Raw genomic sequence first — 22,705 nt, 5'->3', positions numbered from 1 at the left:
GTATATCTTGAAGTCCATTGGTGTGGCTCTTACAGTAGATGGCACAGCTGAATATCCTCCAAAAATAACCAGAGGGGCACTTAAAAAATGGAAACATTTAATGGTCACAAGGCTTCAGAACCTGTACACAGCATGCATTGGACTGGAACCAAATGTAAAAAAAAAACAAACAAAAATAAACGCAAGTTACAGCGTTAAGGTATTTCCATAAATATGGAGTTAGGAATTTAAAACATTCTTAAAAATGAGTCCTGTGTGCAGCATGGATTTCCACGGGCCGCGTCCTTCAGTAAGGCCGGTCCCTGCGCTCCTGTCGATGCTCCCCCCTGGGCGGGTCGGGGGGGGGGGGGGGGGGGGGGGAAGAGAGAGAGAGAGAGAGAGAGAGAGAGAGAGAGAGAGAGAGAGAGAGAGAGAGAGAGAGAGAGAGAGAGAGAGAGAGAGAGAGAGAGAGAGAGAGAGAGAGAGAGGGCTGTCAGAAGACAGTGACCTTTCACCACACACACGTCAGGACTTTAAATAATCTCTGGTTAATGTTACTAGGGCCCGTGTTTGTGGACACGAGCCACACAAAGCTGGCATGGGAGCCCTTAGGGCTGCCCACTCACTTCATGTCCACCATCTTCCCAGGAGGACCCATGCCCCTCCGGCCGTCCATTGGGGGGGGGCCGCCGCGGCCTCTTGCACCGCCAAAGCCTCCTCTCTCCATGCCTCGTCCACCCCTAAAGCCACCTGGAATGCCACGGTCGCCTCCTCGTCCTCCCCGGAAAACTCCCGGGCCCCCGAGGCCCCCAGGAGCGCCTCGGTCCAGGCCACGGCCTCCGCGCATCCCGGGCCCCCCGCGGCCTCGGTCACCACCTGGGAAGCAGAGACTCAACCTGTGACCCGGCTTCGCTTCCGTCTTAGCAGGCAGCATGGAGGCAGGACAAAACTGCACACACTCATAACTTAGTGAAACTAAGGGATTATTATTAGGGAACTTGAGGTTTTTTGCAGAGAGCAGCGATACTTTATTCATCTGTGTGTGGAAAGGGCCCATCAATGGGTCTCTCTGAGCTGAGCTTTCCACAAGATGCGTGACAGTTACCTGGAGGGGGGAAGGCTGGGGGCCCTAAGCCCTCTGGTTTGGGGGCTTTGCACTGGTTACACTCCATCCTCCACGCAAAGTTCTGGTTCCCACAGCCACTGTGAAGGTACCAGTTTTCTGTGAGAAAGAGCACGACCCCGCTGGCCGGGGTCCCTGGGCACTGGTACTCACGCGTTGGGGCACTGCCAATCGCCTACTCTCTGCTGCATGTTGCCTCCTGAGGGTCCCCCCCTACCCATCCCACGGGGGCCCCCACGGGGCATGAAGCCCCCACGCTCTCCTCCCCGACCCATCATGCCTGCGGAGAGACAGGACAGCAGGGTCAGTCAGCCGCCTGGCTCCCGGCCACGGCTTTGGCACGCGGAAGTTGGGCGTCCTTTCACATACCTCCGCGGCCCATCATGCCACGGCCGTCGCGCATTGGCATGCCCCCGCGCATCATGCCCAGGAGGGGCTTTCGGCGTGCCATGGACACCTTCAGCTTCTTCCCTTGGAAGTCCTTGCCTGAGAGGGGCGGCATGCCATCACACACAGACATTTTGGCGCCCCGCATCAGATACTCTCCAATACAAACAGTGCCCTGGGCCCCACCCCCGCCACTGACCATCGAACCACTCCACGGCGGCCTTAGCAGCGGGCGGCTCCTCGTAAGACAGTGTGGCATCGCCCTTGTTCTTGCCCGTGTCCTTGTCTGTGTAGAGGGTGACGGCAGGAAGTCCGGTGCGCTTGTTTATCTGGACGGGAAACACGGTCAGCGCCCACGCGATAGCGACGGCGAGGAGCCAGCAGGGGGCGCCGCACACCAACCCGAATGATCCCGCTGTGCTTGAAGAAGTCGGCCATCTCCTCCACAGTGGCACTCTCTGTCAGCCCAGTGATGTAGATGGTGCTGTTCTCCGAGTCGTCCCTCTCCTCCGGGCGTACTGCGGGACATGGGGGGCATCAGCGAGGGCGTCTGCCTGGCCGGCACGCAGCCAGAGGGGCGGGGTTCTCGGGTTACTTACTCATGTCAGCATCAGGACCTGGCCACATGGGAAGGAAAGAGACACAGGTGAGATGCAGCCCCAGGGGACGAGCGGCACCATTTACATTAGCCAGTATAATACTACACTTACCAGCAGGCTTAATGTAGCCGCCTCTGTCTCCAGCGCTGCAGGGGGAGGAAGCAGAGAGACGGTTGTCTTACAGCCACTTTACCAGCAGACTTTACCCTGTGCTTGTTAACACAGAACTCAAGGTATCACAGTGCATGAAAAGGACAGCAGGCAAAATCCATGAGATCTCAGACTGAACAGTGGTCGGGGTGGGGTAGCATTTAAATAGCACAAGACGATTATAGTCATCCCTCGGTATCCACAGGGGATTGGTTCCAGTACCCCCCAAGGATTGGTTCCAGTACCCCCCCCCCAAGGATAAATTCCTCGTATGCTCAGCTCACGGCAGGTCAGGGAGCATGAACTGGTACAGCATGTTGCTGCCCCCTCACCATGAAGAAACACCTCAGGGTCTCAGCTGGCGATTGCCCAGGCGGACACATGGTCCAGTCCCAACAGGACACCCTTAAGGCCCTTATACAGAATGGCGTAGTACTTGCATATATCCTACACACATCCCCCCATATACTTTAAATAAATAATCTCTAGATTTACTTTCAATTAGGTATTATAAGTAAACAATCTCACATAGAGACCTAATCAAGTCACGTCCGATTGTACTTATGTCGATAATAAATAATAATACATTTTATTTAAAGTGCCTTTCAAAGTCCCCGTGAGAGCAGGTACCCCCGTGAGAGCAGGTACCCCCGTGAGAGCAGGTACCCCCGTGAGAGCAGGTACCCCCGTGAGAGCAGCGTGCAGGGAGGGATGGAGGGATGATCAGAAAGCACACACACTTACCTCATGCCTCCTCGGCCCATGCCCCCACGCATCATGGCACCCCTGTCGAAGCTGCCCCGCCCTCGGCCCCGGCCGTCCCCCCCGCGGCCCTCCCCTGGACCCCCGTAGCCGCCGGGCTCAGGGCCAGGGTAGCCCCCGGACATTCCGTTGGGGTGTTCTTGCCGATAGCTACCTGTGGAGGGAGCCGGACATTACCGTGGACAGGGTGAGCAGAGACGGGTGTGGCGAGCCGACGCACACGATGCGTCACCGAGTGGGAAAGGTGACTCACCATACTGACTAGGGGCTTTGTAGTCATTCTGCTGGCCGTAGGCACCGGCAGACGCCCCCTGCTGGCCGTACTGTGAGGCCGAAGGCTGGCCATAGGAGCTGGCCTGCGGGGGGTAGCTGGAGGGCGGAGGCTGCTGCTGCGGGGGCAGGTTGTGGTATGCCGCCTGCTGGGCATAGCCTCCCCCCTGGCCCTGTGAATAGGGGCTCTGCTCATAGCTGGATTGCTGGGACCCAGCACTGTAACTGCACACAGAGAAGAAACAGGAAGAGTCATGGAGGATAGGAGCAGTTTAAAGTGTGTTACGGTGACTCATCCCCGTAACTTAGGTGGCCAAGTGTTTGCTGTAATCCACCCTGACTGATGAACACTGAAGAGCCCTGAACACTTCCACACTGGGGACCCCCTGTAGTACTGCTAGGCCAGCGAGAGAAGGCAGTTTCTGTGAACAGAGTACCCTCACTCAGCAAGACAGAAAGGACAGTCTGTCCTTCACCTAAAGGACAGTGGACCACCCCATGGAACGAACCCACACCCCCCACAGGAGGCGATACATACCTGGAAGGAGGGTAGGATGTCTGGCTGCTCCCAGACTGTGAAGGATAAGACCCAGACACCTGGGAATAGCTGTAGCTGTTCTGGCTATAACCCTGGCCATAGGGGGCGCAGTTGGACGGTGCAGGGGGCATGTCAGGACCTTTGTTCACCTCCTGAACCCTGGAAGAGATTCCAGCAGTCAGGTCAGCAGATCCGTGGCATCATCCGCAGTAGGAGCACTAGGCTGGGGAACAGCCAGTAACACTGCAGCAGACTGTTCACATGGTCATTTATAGTTCCTTGATAATTTCATGGATCACACACTTTGGGTATGAACGATTACCTGGGAGGCGCTGCTGAACCAGGCTGCTGGCCATAGCCAGCATAGGAGGACTGTGCGCTGTATCCCTGACCCCCATATCCAGCCTGGGAGGATGCGGCAGCGGCCCCCCCCGCATTCCCCTCATAGCCGTTGGACCCATAGCCTTGACTGGCCTGGCTATAGCCCTGTGAGGCAGCAGAGCTGGAGCCAAAGCCACCTGGAAGAGCACAAACCAGGCACATGAAATCTGTGCGTCTTACTAGCTTATGCGCTTCGGCAAATCAGACAAAAACACTCACCTGCTGCCGGAGGCTGCTGTCCATAAGAGGACCCATAGCCCTGCTGGGCATAGCTGCCCGATGAGCTGCCTGTCTGCGAGTATGCTGCTTCAGCTGGCTGACTGTAGGACCCATAGCCCTGCTGCTGACCATATGACTGCTGCGACACAGAAATAAGCCAATGAGTCCACCGGGAATCAGCCAGCAGCCCAGCCCTAATCTTACTTTGGGTCACTGTCTATCTAGACACACGGTGATTTTATCCAAAGGATTATTTTGATCTCCATATCACCAGTTATATAAGCTATGAATCCATGGTGCTATTGTACTGTATACTCAGATATAATCCATTACCCACAATTAAGTCCTGCAGGTACAACGTTTATGATGCTCTTTGCATACTCAGGCATTGTTAGATAACACAATGGTCCGGACACCTCAGTCAGACACACAGATCTTTCACATAAAACTGCATTCAATGTGTGTCTGTGTATTTTATGGTAGATAAATGTACTAGCATATTGCCTACTACCTGTATATTGTACTATCCTGATTGTTTATGCAAAATGTCCTATTTGCACTGTGTACAATAAGGACCCTGAGCTTCACCACTGTATGTCTGTATGTGCCAAGACGACAAAGTTCACTTTGACCTGAGATGCCTGGTTCTGCTGGTACACCAAGAAATAAGATTGGAATTTGTCACTTGTGTTTAATCAAAGCAGGCTGCACAAACACACATCGAAGGTGACAGGGGACCTTCATTCATGGGAGTGCCGGTGGTCAGGAGAGCCTGTACTCACCCCTGCACCCTGTCCATAACCCTGGGGGGGCTGAGAGGCATATGAGCTGTACCTGTGAAAACACAGATGGGACAGTCATGCATACACAAGAGCCCCCCTTCATTGTTACCATTCTCTTGGGATCTAAATGGCCTCGGAGCACTTACCCCCCTTGAGATCCAGCCTGGCCATAAGGGTTGTAGTCTGTGGGGGGGGGGAGAAGAGAAAACAATAAGGGAGATTTTGCAGAATATGCAAGACTTCACCTGGCAGGACACAAGTGCAGGGAGCACAGGAGGAATGCAGTGCAAAGCAGGGGATTCCATTCCCAGCTGTAGTAGAAGCCCCCAGTCACATCTGGCTACTGGGGGACTGATACTGTGAAACAACATCTTACTAAAAGCCGGACCTCAGTTTCAAGTTTCTGTGCCTGAGAAGCCATCACACTAGAGCCGTTCTCACATGAACTCCAGACATTGCCTTTTCACACCTGACACACAACCAGAGATTGTCTGTGTCAGACACAGCACATTGAAAACGTTTGCTATTCACCCACACCTTCGTTTGGATTGCAATGCGGTGATGTAGCCCATTTGCAATTTGGGCATACACAACACTCTCTTCCCATTCCTTGAATCTGTTGGACGATTTTGGCATCAGCCGTTATTTTGCACCAGTCACATGATAGAAATGTCATCAACACTCCACTCGCTTGTGGTGAATTCTCCAGACAATTTCCAGCTCCATTCACGAGGGGCAATCTGAAACACACTGAACTTTGTACTAGGGAGCTGGCAGAGTAAAGTCTGTTTAATGCCCGACACAACAAATTTGGACATTTTTGTTCACACCGGGAAATGTCTATGGCAGTGCATCTCTCACAGATTTCTAAATGTAGCTTTAAAAGTTGTCAACACATGCTGACCTTCAGCCACCATCAGGTAGTCATGGACCTGTATCTGCCAGAGGTTGATGTTACACACCTTCACCTGTCTGCACCAGGTGAAAGTTCAAGCCTGAAATTGGCAGCATAAAGATTGGTATATGCAGCATTCACATTGCATTTTGCAGATACTTTACAACTGAAAGATTATGGATCGTTCTCAAGGGCCAAATGGTGAAATGACCCTGTTGACCCGGGGATTTGAACCAGTGCCCTTTCAATCACTGGCACAGCACCCTAACCAAGAGATCCCTGACCCACGGAGCCACACACCATCAGCAAACTGCAACTCCTTCAAGTTAAGGATAAGAACCTGCAGCCTTAGTGTGTTGGTGTCTTTCCTCCACAGTCCTCCACTTTACCAACTGACCTACACAAGGATCATGCAGTAGCAGATTAGTGATTTATTTCATTTTTGACGATGTCTGAGCTGGATAATTCGTACTGGTGATTAACTTTTGGTTGACATGCATAGTCACCCTGGCACAAGTCATCCGAATACAACCAGCCAAACCGTCCTGGAGACACCATTCAATATTCACACCAATCGTGTGGTAGTACAGCACACGCTGGACATTCATATACAGGATGTCCGAGCAAAGGCACAGACCTTCCATAGACACTCCCATAGACATAGAGGAAGTTTACTGCATTCCTCTGGCCAAGTATTGCACACACACAAGTGAGGTGTGGACCATTACTGCCCCCTCAGGCAGACCTTGGGACGGCTGATTCAATCAACACAGCAACAGGTTTACTGGCTGGAAGGCGGGATAACGCCTACCTGTACCGGATGCCTTCAGATTAATAAGAACGCATGTTAGGGAGGCGGTTAGAGACCGTGGTCTAGGGGGTGACACAACCTCGCGGAACAAAGAGCGTGAAAGCCGGGGAGAGCGACCCGAAGAAGACACGTCGCTGAAAGACCTAACGGTTCCCCCCGAAACGCCTCTCACGCCACACCGCACTGCTATGGGTCGGCCGGGGGCACAGGCACGATTCAGCCAAGCGCCCGCCAATAACGACCGACTTCGAGTTATATATACACACATATAAATGTAAAATTACAAATAAGTTACTAATCGTTAAAACAATAAGGAGTAACCAGAAAGCTCACGCTCCCATCCCCCAGCCGGCGTTACCCGGCTAGTAACACATAAACGGCGCCAGTTCTATAAAAACAATTGCACAAGTACATCTAATACACTTATACTTTAAAAATGTCCATATAATATCGTACAAAAATAGAAGGTCAAAACAACAGCTAAAGGGTATACTCAATATATTTTGTAATACATTCAGAAAACACTTTGCCGTCTCGACCATCCTTACCAGCTGCCGACGCCATTTCAGGGCTCGTGAGTGTACCCGGGGAAACTCAACGCGCACGCGCGAACTTTGGCCTCCGGACTGTACCATTTTGGCTGGCACGGCGGGAGTAAATCGGCTCGTCCACTTCATACGCGCGTTCATACGCTTTCCGATGGGTGGTCGTGTTTGTAATAACCCTGGAGTGCTAACACGAAGTGACCTAATTTTATTGCATATACTGTGCATTATAAACATATTTTACGCACAGCATGTTTATTATTTAAATATGAATTATCATGTAATGGTGTGATGGAATGCGATTCGTTGTGTTCTTAACATACGCGGTATTTTTTCCTGATTTTGACTATCTCACATCGCATCCCTAAAGAACTCATTTACTTATATATAGTATTTCATATATATCTATGGGGGTCAGTAGATGTCCCGTTTTTATTTTTCAGTACCGAGTGGGTTATGTTTAGTCACTTAGGTGTTCGAAATGTCCTCCATCAACATTGATACGTTCCTGTAGTCTGTCCCTGACACTGACACACTGTATAGCGCAGAAATCTCGGTTAGCATAAATATCCACTTGCCAGAAAGCTCCTTCAATTCATTCACTGTGTGGGGCTTACTCTCAAGAAGTAAGAACCACCCCCCCCAGAAAAAAACATTAAATAAAATCACTCCGTGTGTGTCAGGTCGGATGAATATGGTGGCCAGTCAATGCTGCCACGTCGCCCGACCAAATTTACTTTGTAAAATTACTATATACCTACTTCTAAAACTATGTTGATTTTTTTGTTTCTGAGTCAGCATGTTTACATGTGACTGGTGGCATGTGCTGTAAAGGATGGGTCATTGAATGTTTGTCAAAATAATCCCATACAGCCCCAGTCAAAGGTTTGGACACACCTACTCATAGAAAGGTTTACGTGTAATATTCTCTACATTTAAAAATAATCATAAAGACATGAAAACTATAAAATAACATATGTTGAATTCTCTGACCAAAAAAGCATTAAACAAAAAGTGTATTTGTTGAGGGGGCAACTATGCAGATTGGAACTTGGAAGGTTGCTGGTTCAAATCACTGGGTTGGTAGAGTAATCACACCATTGAGCCCTAGAGCAAGGCCCTTAACCCCAGTTGCTCCGGGGACTGACTGACTCTGCTCTTTGCATTCATTGGCTGCTTTTCCTTTACTCACTGATCAAGCTCCTCCAAAACCATTTTTACATCGTAATCGCTCTCTCTCCCCCAACTGCCTCTTTTACCCCGCCATCTATATGCAAGAAGGATTTCTTCTCTTTTGATGCTATTAGAGCCTGTGATATACTCTGCTCTGTGCTTGCCTCATGTTTTGACACCTTCTGTTCACTCTACTCCTGACCAGCACACTTTCAATCACTTTCAAGGCTATTGTGTATTCTCTGTGGGAGAATTAGGGTATTTTATACTCTCTGTGGGAGCATTAGGGTATTTTATACTCCCTGTGAAAGTATGGCTCCTCCATCAATTTTTAAAGATGTAAAATAAGGAAACTGGCTTGTTTTATAGAGACTTTGGTCTTACCCAGATTAGCGTAATCTTACGTAAGAGTGAGGACACCCCACCCACCTGTTAAAATAAATACCAGAATTTCAAGCTTTTTGAGTGAAGTTAAAGCTTATTGATCCAGCTTGAATAAATCAGACTGCATTACGCAGGGGTGGGTTCAATAAATTTAATTTAAAAACACATTCAGAAACTGACACATTTTGGTTGCTAAAATCTTTTTAAGTTAAAGTTCAAACTACAAATGAAAGGTACACTTCATATTGAAAATGGAAGACTTATTATAATTAACAGTAATAATAATAATAATGAGAAATGCACATCTTTCTACTATGCTCATCTTGAAAACAGGTGGGCGATGTTTCAGCCTATCTGTTACACAACTGAACTCTGTTTCGTTGTATAAAGAGGTTTTGGTTAGTCCTTCGATGGTGATATAGCCAATAGTCATTGTGTTTCTGCAATAAAACAGTAAATTCAGCCATTATATATACAGTCTGGTTCTTCGTGCCATCATATGGACCCATCGTATGGACCCATCATATGGACCCATTGTATGGACCCATCGTATGGACCAGGCTGTTTATGTTGCGGATGTAAGCTTGCAAGGGTTCCTAATCCAGGAGACAGTCATCTCTGAAGGCTTCTCTGTGGTCACCAGTACACACTCCATGATTCCAAGACAACAAGATCAAGTCTGCACTTGTGTTTACTTTATTGGATTGAAAGTTTTGTACTAATAGAGATTTGTACTATAAAGACAGCATTCAATCAGTTTTACGAATCACATCAGTTAAAAAAACTTCTTTTTGATTATTGTACAGTAGACATCTTCATCTGCACCTAAATTTGCAAAACAGAGAATAAATCTGCATAAACCATCATATGTACCACTATAGAATGTGTAACCCCATGAAACCCAACACCACCTGACTTATGAAGGGCTGTGACCCAGTACACTGCTGACACACTCCTGCTGAGCACTCCTTACCCTTCAGTTCCTCGGCAGATCAGTCAGCCTCGTGGCCAAGGTAACCGTACCCTGAAGCCGAAAAACATGATGAGTCTCTGCTATGATTCTGTGCCGAGATATTACTTATTTAAAGTTATTTCATGCTTTAATGATGAGTTTCTGAAAAGGAAGTCTAGTATACTAAAGTATATTACCAGTACCGGAGGATGTATTGCTTGAGCTAACTTAGTATAGTATAGTAAAAGTATAGTGTGTGTTTTACCTGAGCTAATGCTGTCAAGTATAATAATTGAATTCTGTGTGTAATACTTTAGCTAAGGCAGCCTAGTATAGTAATTGTACGCTGTGTGTTTTACCTGCATACTAACACAGTACAGTATAGGAGTAGTATACTGTGCATATTACCTGAGAAAATGCAGTATTGTATCATAATAGTATGCTGTGTGTATTACCTTCTTTGTAGCAGTACTGCCATTTAAGATCCTGGTCATAGTTGCCTGTAGATGAGCACCATGGTGGTCCGACATCCCATGTTCTGATGCAGTATTTATACAATTGACCCTTGTATAGAAAGGGGAAAACACAGTTGGGCACTGCCCAGCCGCAGAGGGCATTACCTTTATTACTTCATATAAAACCCCGGCAGAGGTGTAAATGCAGAGGAAAACAGACGGAGAGAAATGTTAGAGGTTAACTTACCCGGGGCCTGCCAGGACTCATCTGCAGTGAATGAAAATCACTTCAGGTTAATGATGAAATAGTGTCACTGTGTTAATTTTGCAACTCAACATGTTCATGTTATTAAACTTTAAGTGTGCAGAGCTTCTTTTTAAGTCTTCGTGCAGACCCTGTTTTGTATTAAGCATGTCTGTTTGTTGACTTATAATATCTGCAGAAAGATTGGCTTTGTGTCAGTGGTTTTTGTGCTCCCTCTTGTGGTCATCGCAAGCATGGCACTTTGACGTCCATTAATTGAAACCACGATCAAACTGTAGATTGAGGCAATTTCATAATTAAAGTGAAATGTGCCTTATAATGTGTCTTAATATAAAATGAGCTGTATATAAACCATATGGACTACATAAAAAGTCAGCGAGATGGGTTACTTACCAAGTGGTTCGTCTTGGGGAGGGACTAAAACAGAATAAAGGTAATGTTAATTATGTTAGTAATAATATAAGCATCATCATATGTTAAGGGTACCACAGCGGGTAGCCCAACTGCCCCCTACCCCCCTTAGAATCCCTTCCAAGCTGTGTATGGAGATCATAGAAACTTCACACACGCAGAGGATGCGGGATTCAGACCCCCACCCTAATGGTGCTACTTGCTGAGCCAGTAAGCCCCCCCCCCCCCCACACATCCTGCATCTCTGCAGATTGCTGACTGACCAGCCTGCTCCCCCAGCACTGATTTTGGGAGCTACTCTACTTCATCTTAGCAGCTAGTTTTACAATCTGTAATGAAACAAAACTAATATAGTCCAACATAATATTGCCCAAATTGTTAATATCGTTTGACAATTATTTGCTTTTAAGGCGAAAAAATGCTCCAGTAAAATCCTTAAATGAATAGATCTATCTTTTCCGAAAGCTGTGTCACTGAATACTAACAGCGATACCTCTGATTAGTTTTTCCTAACACTGACATACCAGTGAAGCCTGCGCTGAGGACAGCGAGGGTGAGGAGAATCACGGTCACTCTCAGCATGCTGGCGACTCGCTTCAGAATTCGCATCTGACTGCACCTGTACCGTGGAGCTTTTATACGCACGGCGTGACCACAGCGTCCACTGGGCCCTGCTAACTGCGCAGCATGTAGGTGTATCCCGGACATATACCCACATCACACGGTGGGTCACCAACTTGGAACATTTCCCAGGCATGAGCTGCAGTCATTAGCCAATACAACATCAGATCCCCTTTGGAAATAATAGCTTGTACCACCCAGGTAATAGAGGGTGACAATATTGTCCCACTGCCAGACCTGTCAGGTGAAACAATGGAGCCTGGTTTTAAGTGGGACTTAAAGAGTTACAACACAATGACACAATGTTTTATAGACTCTGATGTTTCCCCAGGTGCTAAATGATCAGTTAATGTCATGTGATGCTGATAGTCTAATGGGTGTTATACAGTGTGCTTAATGACACTAACTGGACCAGTGCCACATCCTCACCCTTTAAGAACATGTCAGTTAGGTACCAGTGCTGTGAGACTGAGCTTCCAGTGAGTGACCGGAAACAGTGCCACAGAACTATACCGAAACTATTTGGTACCTAAGATAACCATTTATATAAATAACACTAAGAGAATCTAGTAGGAACTGAACTGAAGTAGGAACTACAAGAGGAGGGAATCCAGAAGTGTGAAGTGAAACCATTTCAATGGAAGAGTAGCGAAGACAGTGAAGTGGGGAGGGTCCGGGTAGGATGAGGTTAACTGAGGTGTTCCTGGAACAGGGGGCTCTTAAGATGTTTCTTGAAAGTCACGAGGGTCATGAGATGTGTTTTCATGTGGTGAAGGAATTTCCTGCTGAGCCCAGAGGGTCCAAATAAGATCCAAAGTGGGTAGCTGCCCTTCCATTGGGGTAATGGCCTCCAATGACATAGCTTATAGGAGCATTGGGACACACTTACCCCTCCACTGCAGTATATTTAGTCTTTCCTGTGTTTATTACTTTGAATTTTGCCTGCTCTATTTTCATCACTGTATATTTAGCCTGTTTTTTGTTCCTTACCTTATATTTTGCCTGCTCTATTTTCATCCATCCATCCATTTTCCAAACCGCTTATCCTACTGGGTCGCAGGGGGTCCGGAGCCTATCCCGGAAGCAATGGGCACAGGGCAGGGAACAGCCCAGGATGGGGGGCCAGCCCATCGCAGGGCACACTCACATACCATTCACTCACACATGCACTCCTACGGGCAATTTAGCAAGTACAATTAGCCTCTGCATGTCTTTGGACCATGGGGGGAAACCGGAGTACCTGGAGGAAACCCCACGACGACATGGGGAGAACATGCAAACTCCACACACATGTGACCCAGTTGGAGACTTGAACCCGGGTCCTAGAGGTGTGAGGCAACAGTGCTAACCACTGCACCACCATGCTGCCCCCCTCACCATAACCACTGCACCACCATGCTGCCCCCCTCACCATAACCACTGCACCACCATGCCGCTCCCCTCACCATAACCACTGCACCACCATGCTGCCCCCCTCACCATAACCACTGCACCACCATGCTGCCCCCCTCACCATAACCACTGCACCACCATGCTGCCCCCCTCACCATAAGCACTGCACCACCATGCTGCCCCCCTGCTCTATTTTCATCACTGTGCATTTAATCCTTCTTTTGTTCCTAACTTTATATTTAGTGTTCTTTGTGTTCCTTCTTTTGTTCCTTACTTTATATTTAGTGTTCTTTGTGTTCCTTCTTTTGTTCCTTACTCTATATTTAGCCCTTTCTGTCTTCGCTGTCTATTTAGCCTTTTACATGTACATTAGCATGTGGCTGATTTCACGTTTCTTTCTGGTGAACTTCTGCACTCAGTTCCAGGGTGTGTTCAGAACATCAGAACACAAAAACCTCCCTCTTGTTCAAACTAAGGCGTCGCTGCTCCGGATGTTTCTACATGAGGTGTGACTCTGCAAATTGGAGGAAAGAGTAAGGACATGGTTGCCCCGAGAGACTGGTGTTGGTGAATAAATACAGTACGCAGACAAGGTCATGGGGTATACTTACTGTCCAACTAAACTTTAGCAAGCTACGATTTTTAAAAAATGTGATTGTTGGTGCCAAAAATAGTGATTCCAACAAAGGGTAAAAGAGTGGTCTCATAGCAGGGGGGGGCGGTATCAGAGCCCAAGGTAGAATTTGCCAACCTGTGGTGGGAATGTTCTCTGCAAATTCGGTGAGTTTTGTGTGGTCGCCTGTCGTCAAAAGAGGCACTTAGTAAAATTTGCTGGGGGGGGCAATACTATTAAAAGTGCACCCCCTGCTGTGATGGGTCAATGCTCCTCTACCTCCTCCACCCTCTAGGTGTTTCCTGTGATCTTTACACACTGTGATGCTCAAACTTTATAGAGAATGGAGTGATGAATATCCAGGTATGGGCAGATGCAGAGGTCAGAGGAGAAAGACCAGCTTATTAAAGCTAACAGGGAGACCACAAGTGCAAAAATAACAGCTCAGTACAACAGTGGTGTGCATAAAGACTTCACTGAACACACAGCTCAGCACTGGCCACTGAATGAAGAAATAATGTTGAATAACAGTGTATTTGAACACCAAATCTGACCGTTTTCAGCTTCCTGAACTGGAATGAGTTGGAATTTGTTTGACCAAACACAGAGCAAAGCAAACCTCCATGGAAATCATTCAAGTGAGAGATAATGTCTGTTTATCGTAACTTTTGTGGAATCCAGTGCCTGTTTTAATATCTCTTTATTCAGTTATGATCAAACAAGCAGCCAGGAGAAGTTTGTGATCAAAGGTTTTGGAAATGGGAAATGTAAATAACTCAATGAAGTATAGGTCACTGAGTAACGGAGCATACCTTTAAAAACCGCACATAAACAATCAAAAAATCTATAGAACGTTACCAGACCAGGCTTCCTGTACAAGTTGTAGATTTGGTAGATTGACATCTACATTTGCTAACTTTTTTCAAATGAATTCTACATTTTAATTCCATCATTAAAATATTAGCAGCTTAAATGTTTTATTATAAAACGGAGTCTGTGTGTGTATACAATGTAATTTACATGTCACTCTTATTTTTTATTAGTGACTTTGTGGCCAGCAGAGTGACACTCCATGTGAAGAACACTCTTCATGATGCTTCACCTACATGTGAGAAACAGAGGAAAGGGTCAAAGGTCAGAAATCCAACGGAATACAAGACACCCTAAGGCTCATGCAGTCAACATCCAGCACAGAAATGAAAACGAACTCAAAAACCTCTATAAACCGTAAACCGGTGAGGTTTGTTGGCCTAATCCAGTACAATGAGTCTCAATCCAACAGTCTACATGCATGAGTCCTTACCGGGGTGTTCAGCTGAGTCATGGTGTCAGAGTTCAACATAAGCTCACCCTGAAATGGAAGGCAAGGTACAAACATAACGTACACATCAAGGGGATCAGAGAGGTGCAGTTTAAGGTTTATATGTTATATGTAGGTAGATATGTAGGTATAAGTAATAAGGTACAGTTACACTATATGTACAAAAGTATTGGGATGCCTGGCCATTACACCTACTGGAACTTTAATGACACTCCATTCTAAATCCATAAGGCCTTATATATAATATGGTATAGCTACCCTTTGCAGCCATAACAGCTGCCGCTCTTCAGGGGAGGATTTCCACAAGATTTTGGAGTGTCCATGAGAATTTTTGCTCATTCATTCAGAAGAGCATTTCTGGTCAAGCACTGATGCTGGACGTAAAGACCTGGCATACAATCTCTGTTCTAATTCATCCCAAAGGTGTCCCGATATGGTTGAGGTCAGGGCTTTGTATGGGCCAAGTTCTTCCACAGCAGATGCATCCAACCATGTCTTTATGGATTTTGCTTTGAGCACTGGTGTACAGTCGTGCTGGAACGCAAAAGGACCATCCATCCCAAAATGTTCCCACAAGGTTGGAAGCATAGAATTGTCCAAAATTTCTTGGTATGCTGAAGCATCAAGAGTTTGCTTCCTGGGAAGGGAACTAGCCCAACCCCACAAAAAGAACCCCATAATTTTATCTGTCCTCCACCAAACTTGAAAGTTGGCACAATGCAGTCAGACAGGTAACGTTCAGGAACTTCGGCAGTTATTGAGTGAACAGAACGATGACAACTGTCACACATGAATTCACTGAGCTCCTCAGAACGACCCATCGTTTCACAATTGTTTGTAAACCTGATTGCATGGCTGGGTGCCAGATTTCATACACGCATGGCAATGGGTTTAGAATGAAACACCAGAATTTAATGACTCAGAGCTGTGTCCCAGTACTTTTGACAATACAGTGTATATTCTGTGGGTAGGGGATGTGATAAATACATTTTAGCTGTATAAGGTGCAAAATAAAAAAATCATTACAATAATATCACAGGAGTCTGCTTCTGCAGTGCAGTGCTCTTGTCCGTGTTTATACATTGCAAGATGCACAAGATGTACATTCTGTGGTGCCTGTCTTGGTTTAAAAGACTGAGTGGAACTGGAATTTTTTGTTTTTACTTGAACTTGCATTGCTAGCACTTGATTTTGGAGTGAAGATTCCCTGATTGGACGATGCGTCACCTGAACCGCGGCTGTACGTCACCTGAACCGCGGCTGTACGTCACCTGAGCCGCGGCTGTATGTCACCTGAGCCGCGGCTGTACGTCACCTGAGCCGCGGCTGTACGTCACCTGATCCGCGGCTGTACGTCACCTGAGATGTAGGGAAGCTGCAGAGGGAAAGAGGCCCTATGGACCATCCCCAGATCCACCGTTGGTTTCCGGCCCACCCTCCACTATGGTGAAAATAAGCTGGTGGTTGTCGTCCTCAACACCTGTCGATCAGTCAGGAGTGAAACAGAAATTCCAGAATGATTCTCCGCATGACATCTACATGACAGATTTTGTAAAATACAGCTGCATGAATTGATAGAATGTATTTAGTCAGCTCACAAAACGGACATTAAAGAATGAGCCGTGGGTATTCGGCCTTCTCTGCCAGATGGTACAATAATTCGTGAGGAATTAATACTAATGATTGTAAGGAAGCTTGGAGAAACTTTGCACATTTTCTCAGATATTGTTTACATAATACGCAGTAACTCACAGTCTTCTGAATTGCTACTGAGAGGATCTAAAGGGGACAAAGACAGAGATAAGGTGAAGTGGGAACTTCAAAGCAGATTTATACGTGTGAAAGGCGACACAGCACTTCACAAGAGTCCGTCTTATACTCACAGATGGGGTCACTGTCTACTGGCCTGCCTGTAAGTGGAGATACACGTCATTATTACCTGATGCTGTTTCATGCTGTTCTTTGCTCTTCCTTAATTTTTGAACATTCCATTGTATTGTGTGCATATGACAATGAACTTGAACCTTGAGTCGCTCAGAATTTTAGCCCAGTTAAACTCACCAGCTTGAGACTCCCAAGAAAGATCTGGAATTAATCAGAAGCAAAACATCATTAACTCAGAGATGCAGAAGTGAGTTTGAAAAGCAGACAATTTTCTGTTAAGAGCAAGATGCAACCTGTTGAGGTTTTTCTCTGCCTCACAAGTCATGCATCCATCCATCCACCCACCCATCTATCCATCCATCCACCCACCCATCCATCCATCCATCCATGCATCTATCCATTCAGATTCCACCCATGTACAAAGACAGGGGCAGAAATCGAACCCACAATCATGGTCTTCCCACCCCCTGAGCCACTGCCCGGGGGCATCCAGTATAAATTAATAGAATAGCCAGATAAGTTAGCAGCTTAATGTATTAGCCGCGTGATGGATTCGCTGGTAGAACTGTAGCCCACAGGACAAGCAAGACCCTGGACTTATGAAAAAGGCTTCCATGTTAATATTTGCCTTCCTCCTCAGCCTCGGGTTCCCCATTCTGTGTGATTTACTGTTCAGTTTCTGCGTCAGTGTTCTCATCATTATTGCCTGATGCTGTTTCATGATATTCTGTGCTCTTCCTTAATTTTTGAACATTCCATTGCATTGTGTGCATATGACAATGAACTTGAACCTTGAGTCGCTCAGATTTTAGCCCAGTTAAACTCACCAGCTTGAGACTCCCAAGAAAGATCTGGAATTAATCAGAAGCAAAACATCATTAACTCAGAGATGCAGAAGTGAGTTTGAAAAGCAGACAATTTTCTGTTAAGAGCAAGATGCAACCTGTTGAGGTTTTTCTCTGCCTCACAAGTCATGCATCCATCCATCCATCCATCCATCCATCCATCCATCCATCCATCCATCCATCCATCCATCCATCCATTCACAGAGACAGGGGCACAAATGGAACCCACAATAATGGTCTTCCTACCCCCTGAGCCATTGTGTGGGCAACACATCCAAATAAACAGAATATACAGTACAGATAAACAGTGAGGGGGATTAGCAGCATGCTGGATTAGCAGATAGCACTGTAGCTCACAGGACAAGCGACAAAACCCTGTACTGAATCAGCATTTACCTAAAATTATTTTCTGTGTTACTGCCTGCCTTCCTCCTCAGCCTCGGGTTCCCCATTCTGTGTGATTTACTGTTCAGTTTCTGCGTCAGTGTTCTCATCATTATTGCCTGATGCTGTTTCATGATATTCTGTGCTCTTCCTTAATTTTTGAACATTCCATTGCATTGTGTGCATATGACAATGAACTTGAACCTTGAGTCGCTCAGATTTTTAGCCCAGTTAAACTCACCAGCTTGAGACTCCCAAGAAAGATCTGGAATTAATCAGAAGCAAAACATCATTAACTCAGAGATGCAGAAGTGAGTTTGAAAAGCAGACAATTTTCTGTTAAGAGCAAGATGCAACCTGTTGAGGTTTTTCTCTGCCTCACAAGTCATGCATCCATCCATCCATCCATCCATCCATCCATCCATCCATCCATCCATCAATCCATCCATCCATCCATCCATCCATCCATGCACAGAGACAGGGGCATAAATGGAACCCACAATCATGGTCTTCCTACTCCCTGAGCCATTGTGGGGGCAACACATCCAAATAAACAGAATATACAGTACAGATAAACAGTGAGGGGGATTATCAGCATGCTGGATTAGCAGATAGCACTGTAGCTCACAGGACAAGCGACAAAACCTTGTACTGAATCAGCATTTACCTAAAATTATTTTCTGTGTTACTGCCTGCCTTCCTCCTCAGCCTCGGGTTCCCCATTCTGTGTGATTTACTGTTCAGTTTCTGCGTCAGTGTTCTCATCATTATTGCCTGATGCTGTTTCATGCTATGCTTTGCTCTTCCTTAATTTTTGAACATTCCATTGTATTGTGTGCATATGACAATGAACTTGAACCTTGAGTCGCTCAGAATTTTAGCCCAGTTAAACTCACCAGCTTGAGACTCCCAAGAAAGATCTGGAATTAATCAGAAGCAAAACATCATTAACTCAGAGATGCAGAAGTGAGTTTGAAAAGCAGACAATTTTCTGTTAAGAGCAAGATGCAACCTGTTGAGGTTTTTCTCTGCCTCACAAGTCATGCATCCATCCATCCACCCACCCATCTATCCATCCATCCACCCACCCATCTATCCATCCATCCATCCATCCATCCATTCAGATTCCACCCATGTACAAAGACAGGGGCAGAAATCGAACCCACAATCATGGTCTTCCCACCCCCTGAGCCACTGCCCGGGGGCATCCAGTATAAATTAATAGAATAGCCAGATAAATTAGCAGCTTAATGTATTAGCCGCATGATGGATTCGCTGGTAGAACTGTAGCCCACAGGACAAGCAAGACCCTGGACTTATGAAAAAGGCTTCCATGTTAATATCTGCCTTCCTTTTCTACCTCGGGACCCCATTCTGTGTGATTTACTGTTCAGTTTCTGCGTCAGTGTTCTCATCATTATTGCCTGATGCTGTTTCATGCTATTCTTTGCTCTTCCTTAATTTTTGAACATTGCATTGTATTATGTGCATATGACAATGACATCGGGGGCAGTGCCTCTGGACTGGCAGACCGGGGTGGTGGTCCCCCTCTTTGAGAAAGGGGACCGGAGGGTGTGCTCCAACTATAGGGGGATCACACTCCTCAGCCTCCCTGGTAAGGTCTATTCGGGGGTCCTGGAAAGGAGGGTCCACCGGATTGTCGAACCTCGGATTCAGGAAGAGCAGTGTGGTTTTCGCCCTGGCCGTGGAACAGTGGACCAGCTCTATACTCTCAGCAGGGTTTTGGAGGGTTCATGGGAGTTTGCCCAACCAGTCTACATGTGCTTTGTGGACTTGGAGAGGGCATTCGACCGTGTCCCTCGGGGAGTCCTGTGGGGAGTGCTCCGGGAGTATGGGGTACCGGGCCCCCTTTTAAGGGCGGTTCGGTCCCTGTATGACCGGGGCCAGAGCCTGGTCCGCATGGGCGGCAATAAGTCGGACTCGTTTCCGGTGAGGGTTGGACTCCGTCAGGTCTGCCCTTTGTCACCGATTCTGTTCATAGCCTTAATGGACAGAATTTCTAGGCGCAGCCAGGGTGTTGAGGGTGTCCGGTTCAGTGACCTCAGGATTAGGTCTCTGCTTTTTGCAGATGATGTGGTTCTGTTGGCCTCATCGGACCGTGACCTTCAGCTCTCACTGGGGCAGTTCGCAGCCGAGTGTGAAGCGGCTGGGATGAGAATCAGCACCTCCAAGTCCAAGACCATGGTTCTCAGCCGGAAAAGGGTAGAATGCTCTCTCCGGGTTGGGGATGGGGTCCTCCCCCAAGTGGAGGAGTTTAAGTATCTCGGGATCTTGTTCACGAGTGGGGGAACGATGGAACGGGAGGTCGACAGGCGGATCGGTGCGGCGTCAGCAGTCATGCGGGCGCTGCATCGGTCTGTCATGGTGAAGAGAGAGCTGAGTCAAAAGGCAAAGCTCTCGATTTACCAGTCGATCTACGTTCCTACCCTCACCTATGGTCATGAGCTATGGATAGTGACCGAAAGAACGAGATCGCGGGTGCAAGCGGCCAAAATGAGTTTCCTCCGCAGGGTGGCTGGGCTCTCCCTTAGAGATAGGGTGAGGAGCTCAGTCATTCGGGAGGGACTCAGAGTAGAGCCGCTGCTCCTCCGCATCGAGAGGAGCCAGATGAGGTGGCTCGGGCATCTGATTAGGATGCCTCCGGGACGCCTCCCTGGGGAGGTGTTCCGGGCATGTCCCACTGGGAGGAGACCCCGGGGAAGACCCAGGACACGCTGGAGAGACTATGTCTCCCGGCTGGCCTGGGAACGTCTCGGGATCCCCCCAGAGGAGCTGGATGAAGTGGCCGGGGAGAGGGAAGTCTGGGTCTGCCTGCTGAGACTGCTGCCCCCGCGACCCGACCCCGGATTAAGTGGAAGATGATGGATGGATGGATGGACAATGAACTTGAACCTTGAGTCGCTCAGAATTTTAGCCCAGTTAAACTCACCAGCTTGAGACTCCCAAGAAAGATCTGGAATTAATCAGAAGCAAAACATCATTAACTCAGAGATGCAGAAGTGAGTTTGAAAAGCAGACAATTTTCTGTTACGAGCAAGATGAAACATCTTGAGATATTTCTCTGCCTCACAAGTCATCCATCCATCCATCCATCCATCCATCCATCCATGCACAGATACAGGGGCACAAATGGAACCCACAATCATGGTCTTCCTACCCCCTGAGCCATTGCGTGGGCAACACATCCAAATAAACAGAATATACAGTACAGATAAACAGTGAGGGGGATTAGCAGCATGCTGGATTAGCAGATAGCACTGTAGCTCACAGGACAAGCGACAAAACCCTGTACTGAATAAACATTTACGTAAAATTCTTTTCTGTGTTACTGCCTGCCTTCCTCCTCAGCCTCGGGTTCCCCATTCTGTGTGATTTACTGTTCAGTTTCTGCGTCAGTGTTCTCATCATTATTGCCTGATGCTGTTTCATGCTATTCTTTGCTCTTCCTTAATTTTTGAACATTCCATTGTATTGTGTGCATATGACAATGAACTTGAACCTTGAGTCACTCAGATTTTTAGCCCAGTTAAACTCACCAGCTTGAGACTCCCAAGAAAGATCTGGAATTAATCAGAAGCAAAACATCATTAACTCAGAGATGCAGAAGTGAATTTGAAAAGCAGACAATTTTCTGTTAAGAGCAAGATGCAACCTGTTGAGGTTTTTCTCTGCCTCACAAGTCATGCATCCATCCATCCACCCACCCATCTATCCATCCATCCACCCACCCATCTATCAATCTATGCATCTATCCATTCAGATTCCACCCATGTACAAAGACAGGGGCAGAAATCGAACCCACAATCATGGTCTTCCCACCCCCTGAGCCACTGCCCGGGGGTATCCAGTATAAATTAATAGAATAGCCAGATAAATTAGCAGCTTAATGTATTAGCCGCATGATGGATTCGCTGGTAGAACTGTTGCCCACAGGACAAGCAAGACCCTGGACTTATGAAAAAGGCTTCCATGTTAATATCTGCCTTCCTTCTCTACCTCGGGACCCCATTCTGTGTGATTTACTGTTCAGTTTCTGCGTCAGTGTTCTCATAATTATTGCCTGATGCTGTTTCATGCTATTCTTTGCTCTTCCTTAATTTCTGAACATTCCATTGCATTGTGTGCATATGACAATGAACTTGAACCTTGAGTCGCTCAGAATTTTAGCCCAGTTAAACTCACCAGCTTGAGACTCCCAAGAAAGATCTGGAATTAATCAGAAGCAAAACATCATTAACTCAGAGATGCAGAAGTGAGTTTGAAAAGCAGACAATTTTCTGTTAAGAGCAAGATGCAACCTGTTGAGGTTTTTCTCTGCCTCACAAGTCATGCATCCATCCATCCATCCATCCATCAATCCATCCATCAATCCATCCATCCATCCATCCATCCATCCATCCATGCACAGAGCCAGGGGCACAAATGGAACCCACAATCATGGTCTTCCTACCCCCTGAGCCATTGTGTGGGCAACACATCCAAATAAACAGAATATACAGTACAGATAAACAGTGAGGGGGATTAGCAGCATGCTGGATTAGCA

General features: G+C 47.0%; 1 protein-coding gene and 2 long non-coding RNA genes across 4 annotated transcripts; all 3 read right to left on the bottom strand.

Annotated features, from left to right (window-relative positions):
* Positions 1–80: 80 nt before the first annotated feature.
* Positions 81–7,518, bottom strand: ewsr1a (EWS RNA-binding protein 1a). Of its 2 annotated transcripts, none has more exons than XM_049020050.1 (17): positions 7,445–7,518; positions 5,337–5,373; positions 5,191–5,242; positions 4,409–4,547; positions 4,131–4,326; positions 3,809–3,967; positions 3,254–3,495; positions 2,983–3,154; positions 2,200–2,234; positions 2,089–2,106; positions 1,892–2,007; positions 1,689–1,818; positions 1,472–1,588; positions 1,256–1,382; positions 1,085–1,182; positions 606–855; positions 81–326 (listed from the first exon to the last, which is right to left on the bottom strand). In XM_049020050.1, the coding sequence occupies exons 1-17, from the start codon at positions 7,458–7,460 to the stop codon at positions 287–289; spliced, it is 1,944 nt and encodes a 647-aa protein (XP_048876007.1). In that variant the 5' UTR covers positions 7,461–7,518; the 3' UTR covers positions 81–286. The 2 variants fall into 2 exon arrangements, with proteins under 2 accessions (XP_048876007.1, XP_048876008.1); XM_049020051.1 differs by having other exon boundaries at positions 4,409–4,544; positions 7,445–7,476.
* Positions 7,519–10,653: 3,135 nt separating this feature from the next.
* LOC125745756 (uncharacterized) lies at positions 10,654–11,711 on the bottom strand. The gene is made up of 3 exons (XR_007398748.1): positions 11,606–11,711; positions 11,064–11,087; positions 10,654–10,673 (listed from the first exon to the last, which is right to left on the bottom strand). It is a non-coding gene; the product is annotated as an uncharacterized LOC125745756 (long non-coding RNA).
* Positions 11,712–14,442: 2,731 nt separating this feature from the next.
* Positions 14,443–16,939, bottom strand: LOC125746382 (uncharacterized). Its single transcript, XR_007398958.1, has 5 exons — positions 16,912–16,939; positions 16,781–16,807; positions 16,388–16,508; positions 15,011–15,058; positions 14,443–14,809 (listed from the first exon to the last, which is right to left on the bottom strand). It is a non-coding gene; the product is annotated as an uncharacterized LOC125746382 (long non-coding RNA).
* Between the last annotated feature and the right edge of the window lie 5,766 nt (positions 16,940–22,705).

Source organism: Brienomyrus brachyistius, chromosome 7 (assembly GCF_023856365.1).
Source record: "Brienomyrus brachyistius isolate T26 chromosome 7, BBRACH_0.4, whole genome shotgun sequence".
Classification (NCBI taxonomy): Eukaryota; Metazoa; Chordata; class Actinopteri; order Osteoglossiformes; family Mormyridae; genus Brienomyrus; species Brienomyrus brachyistius.
This window is presented reverse-complemented; position numbering and strand designations above follow the sequence as displayed.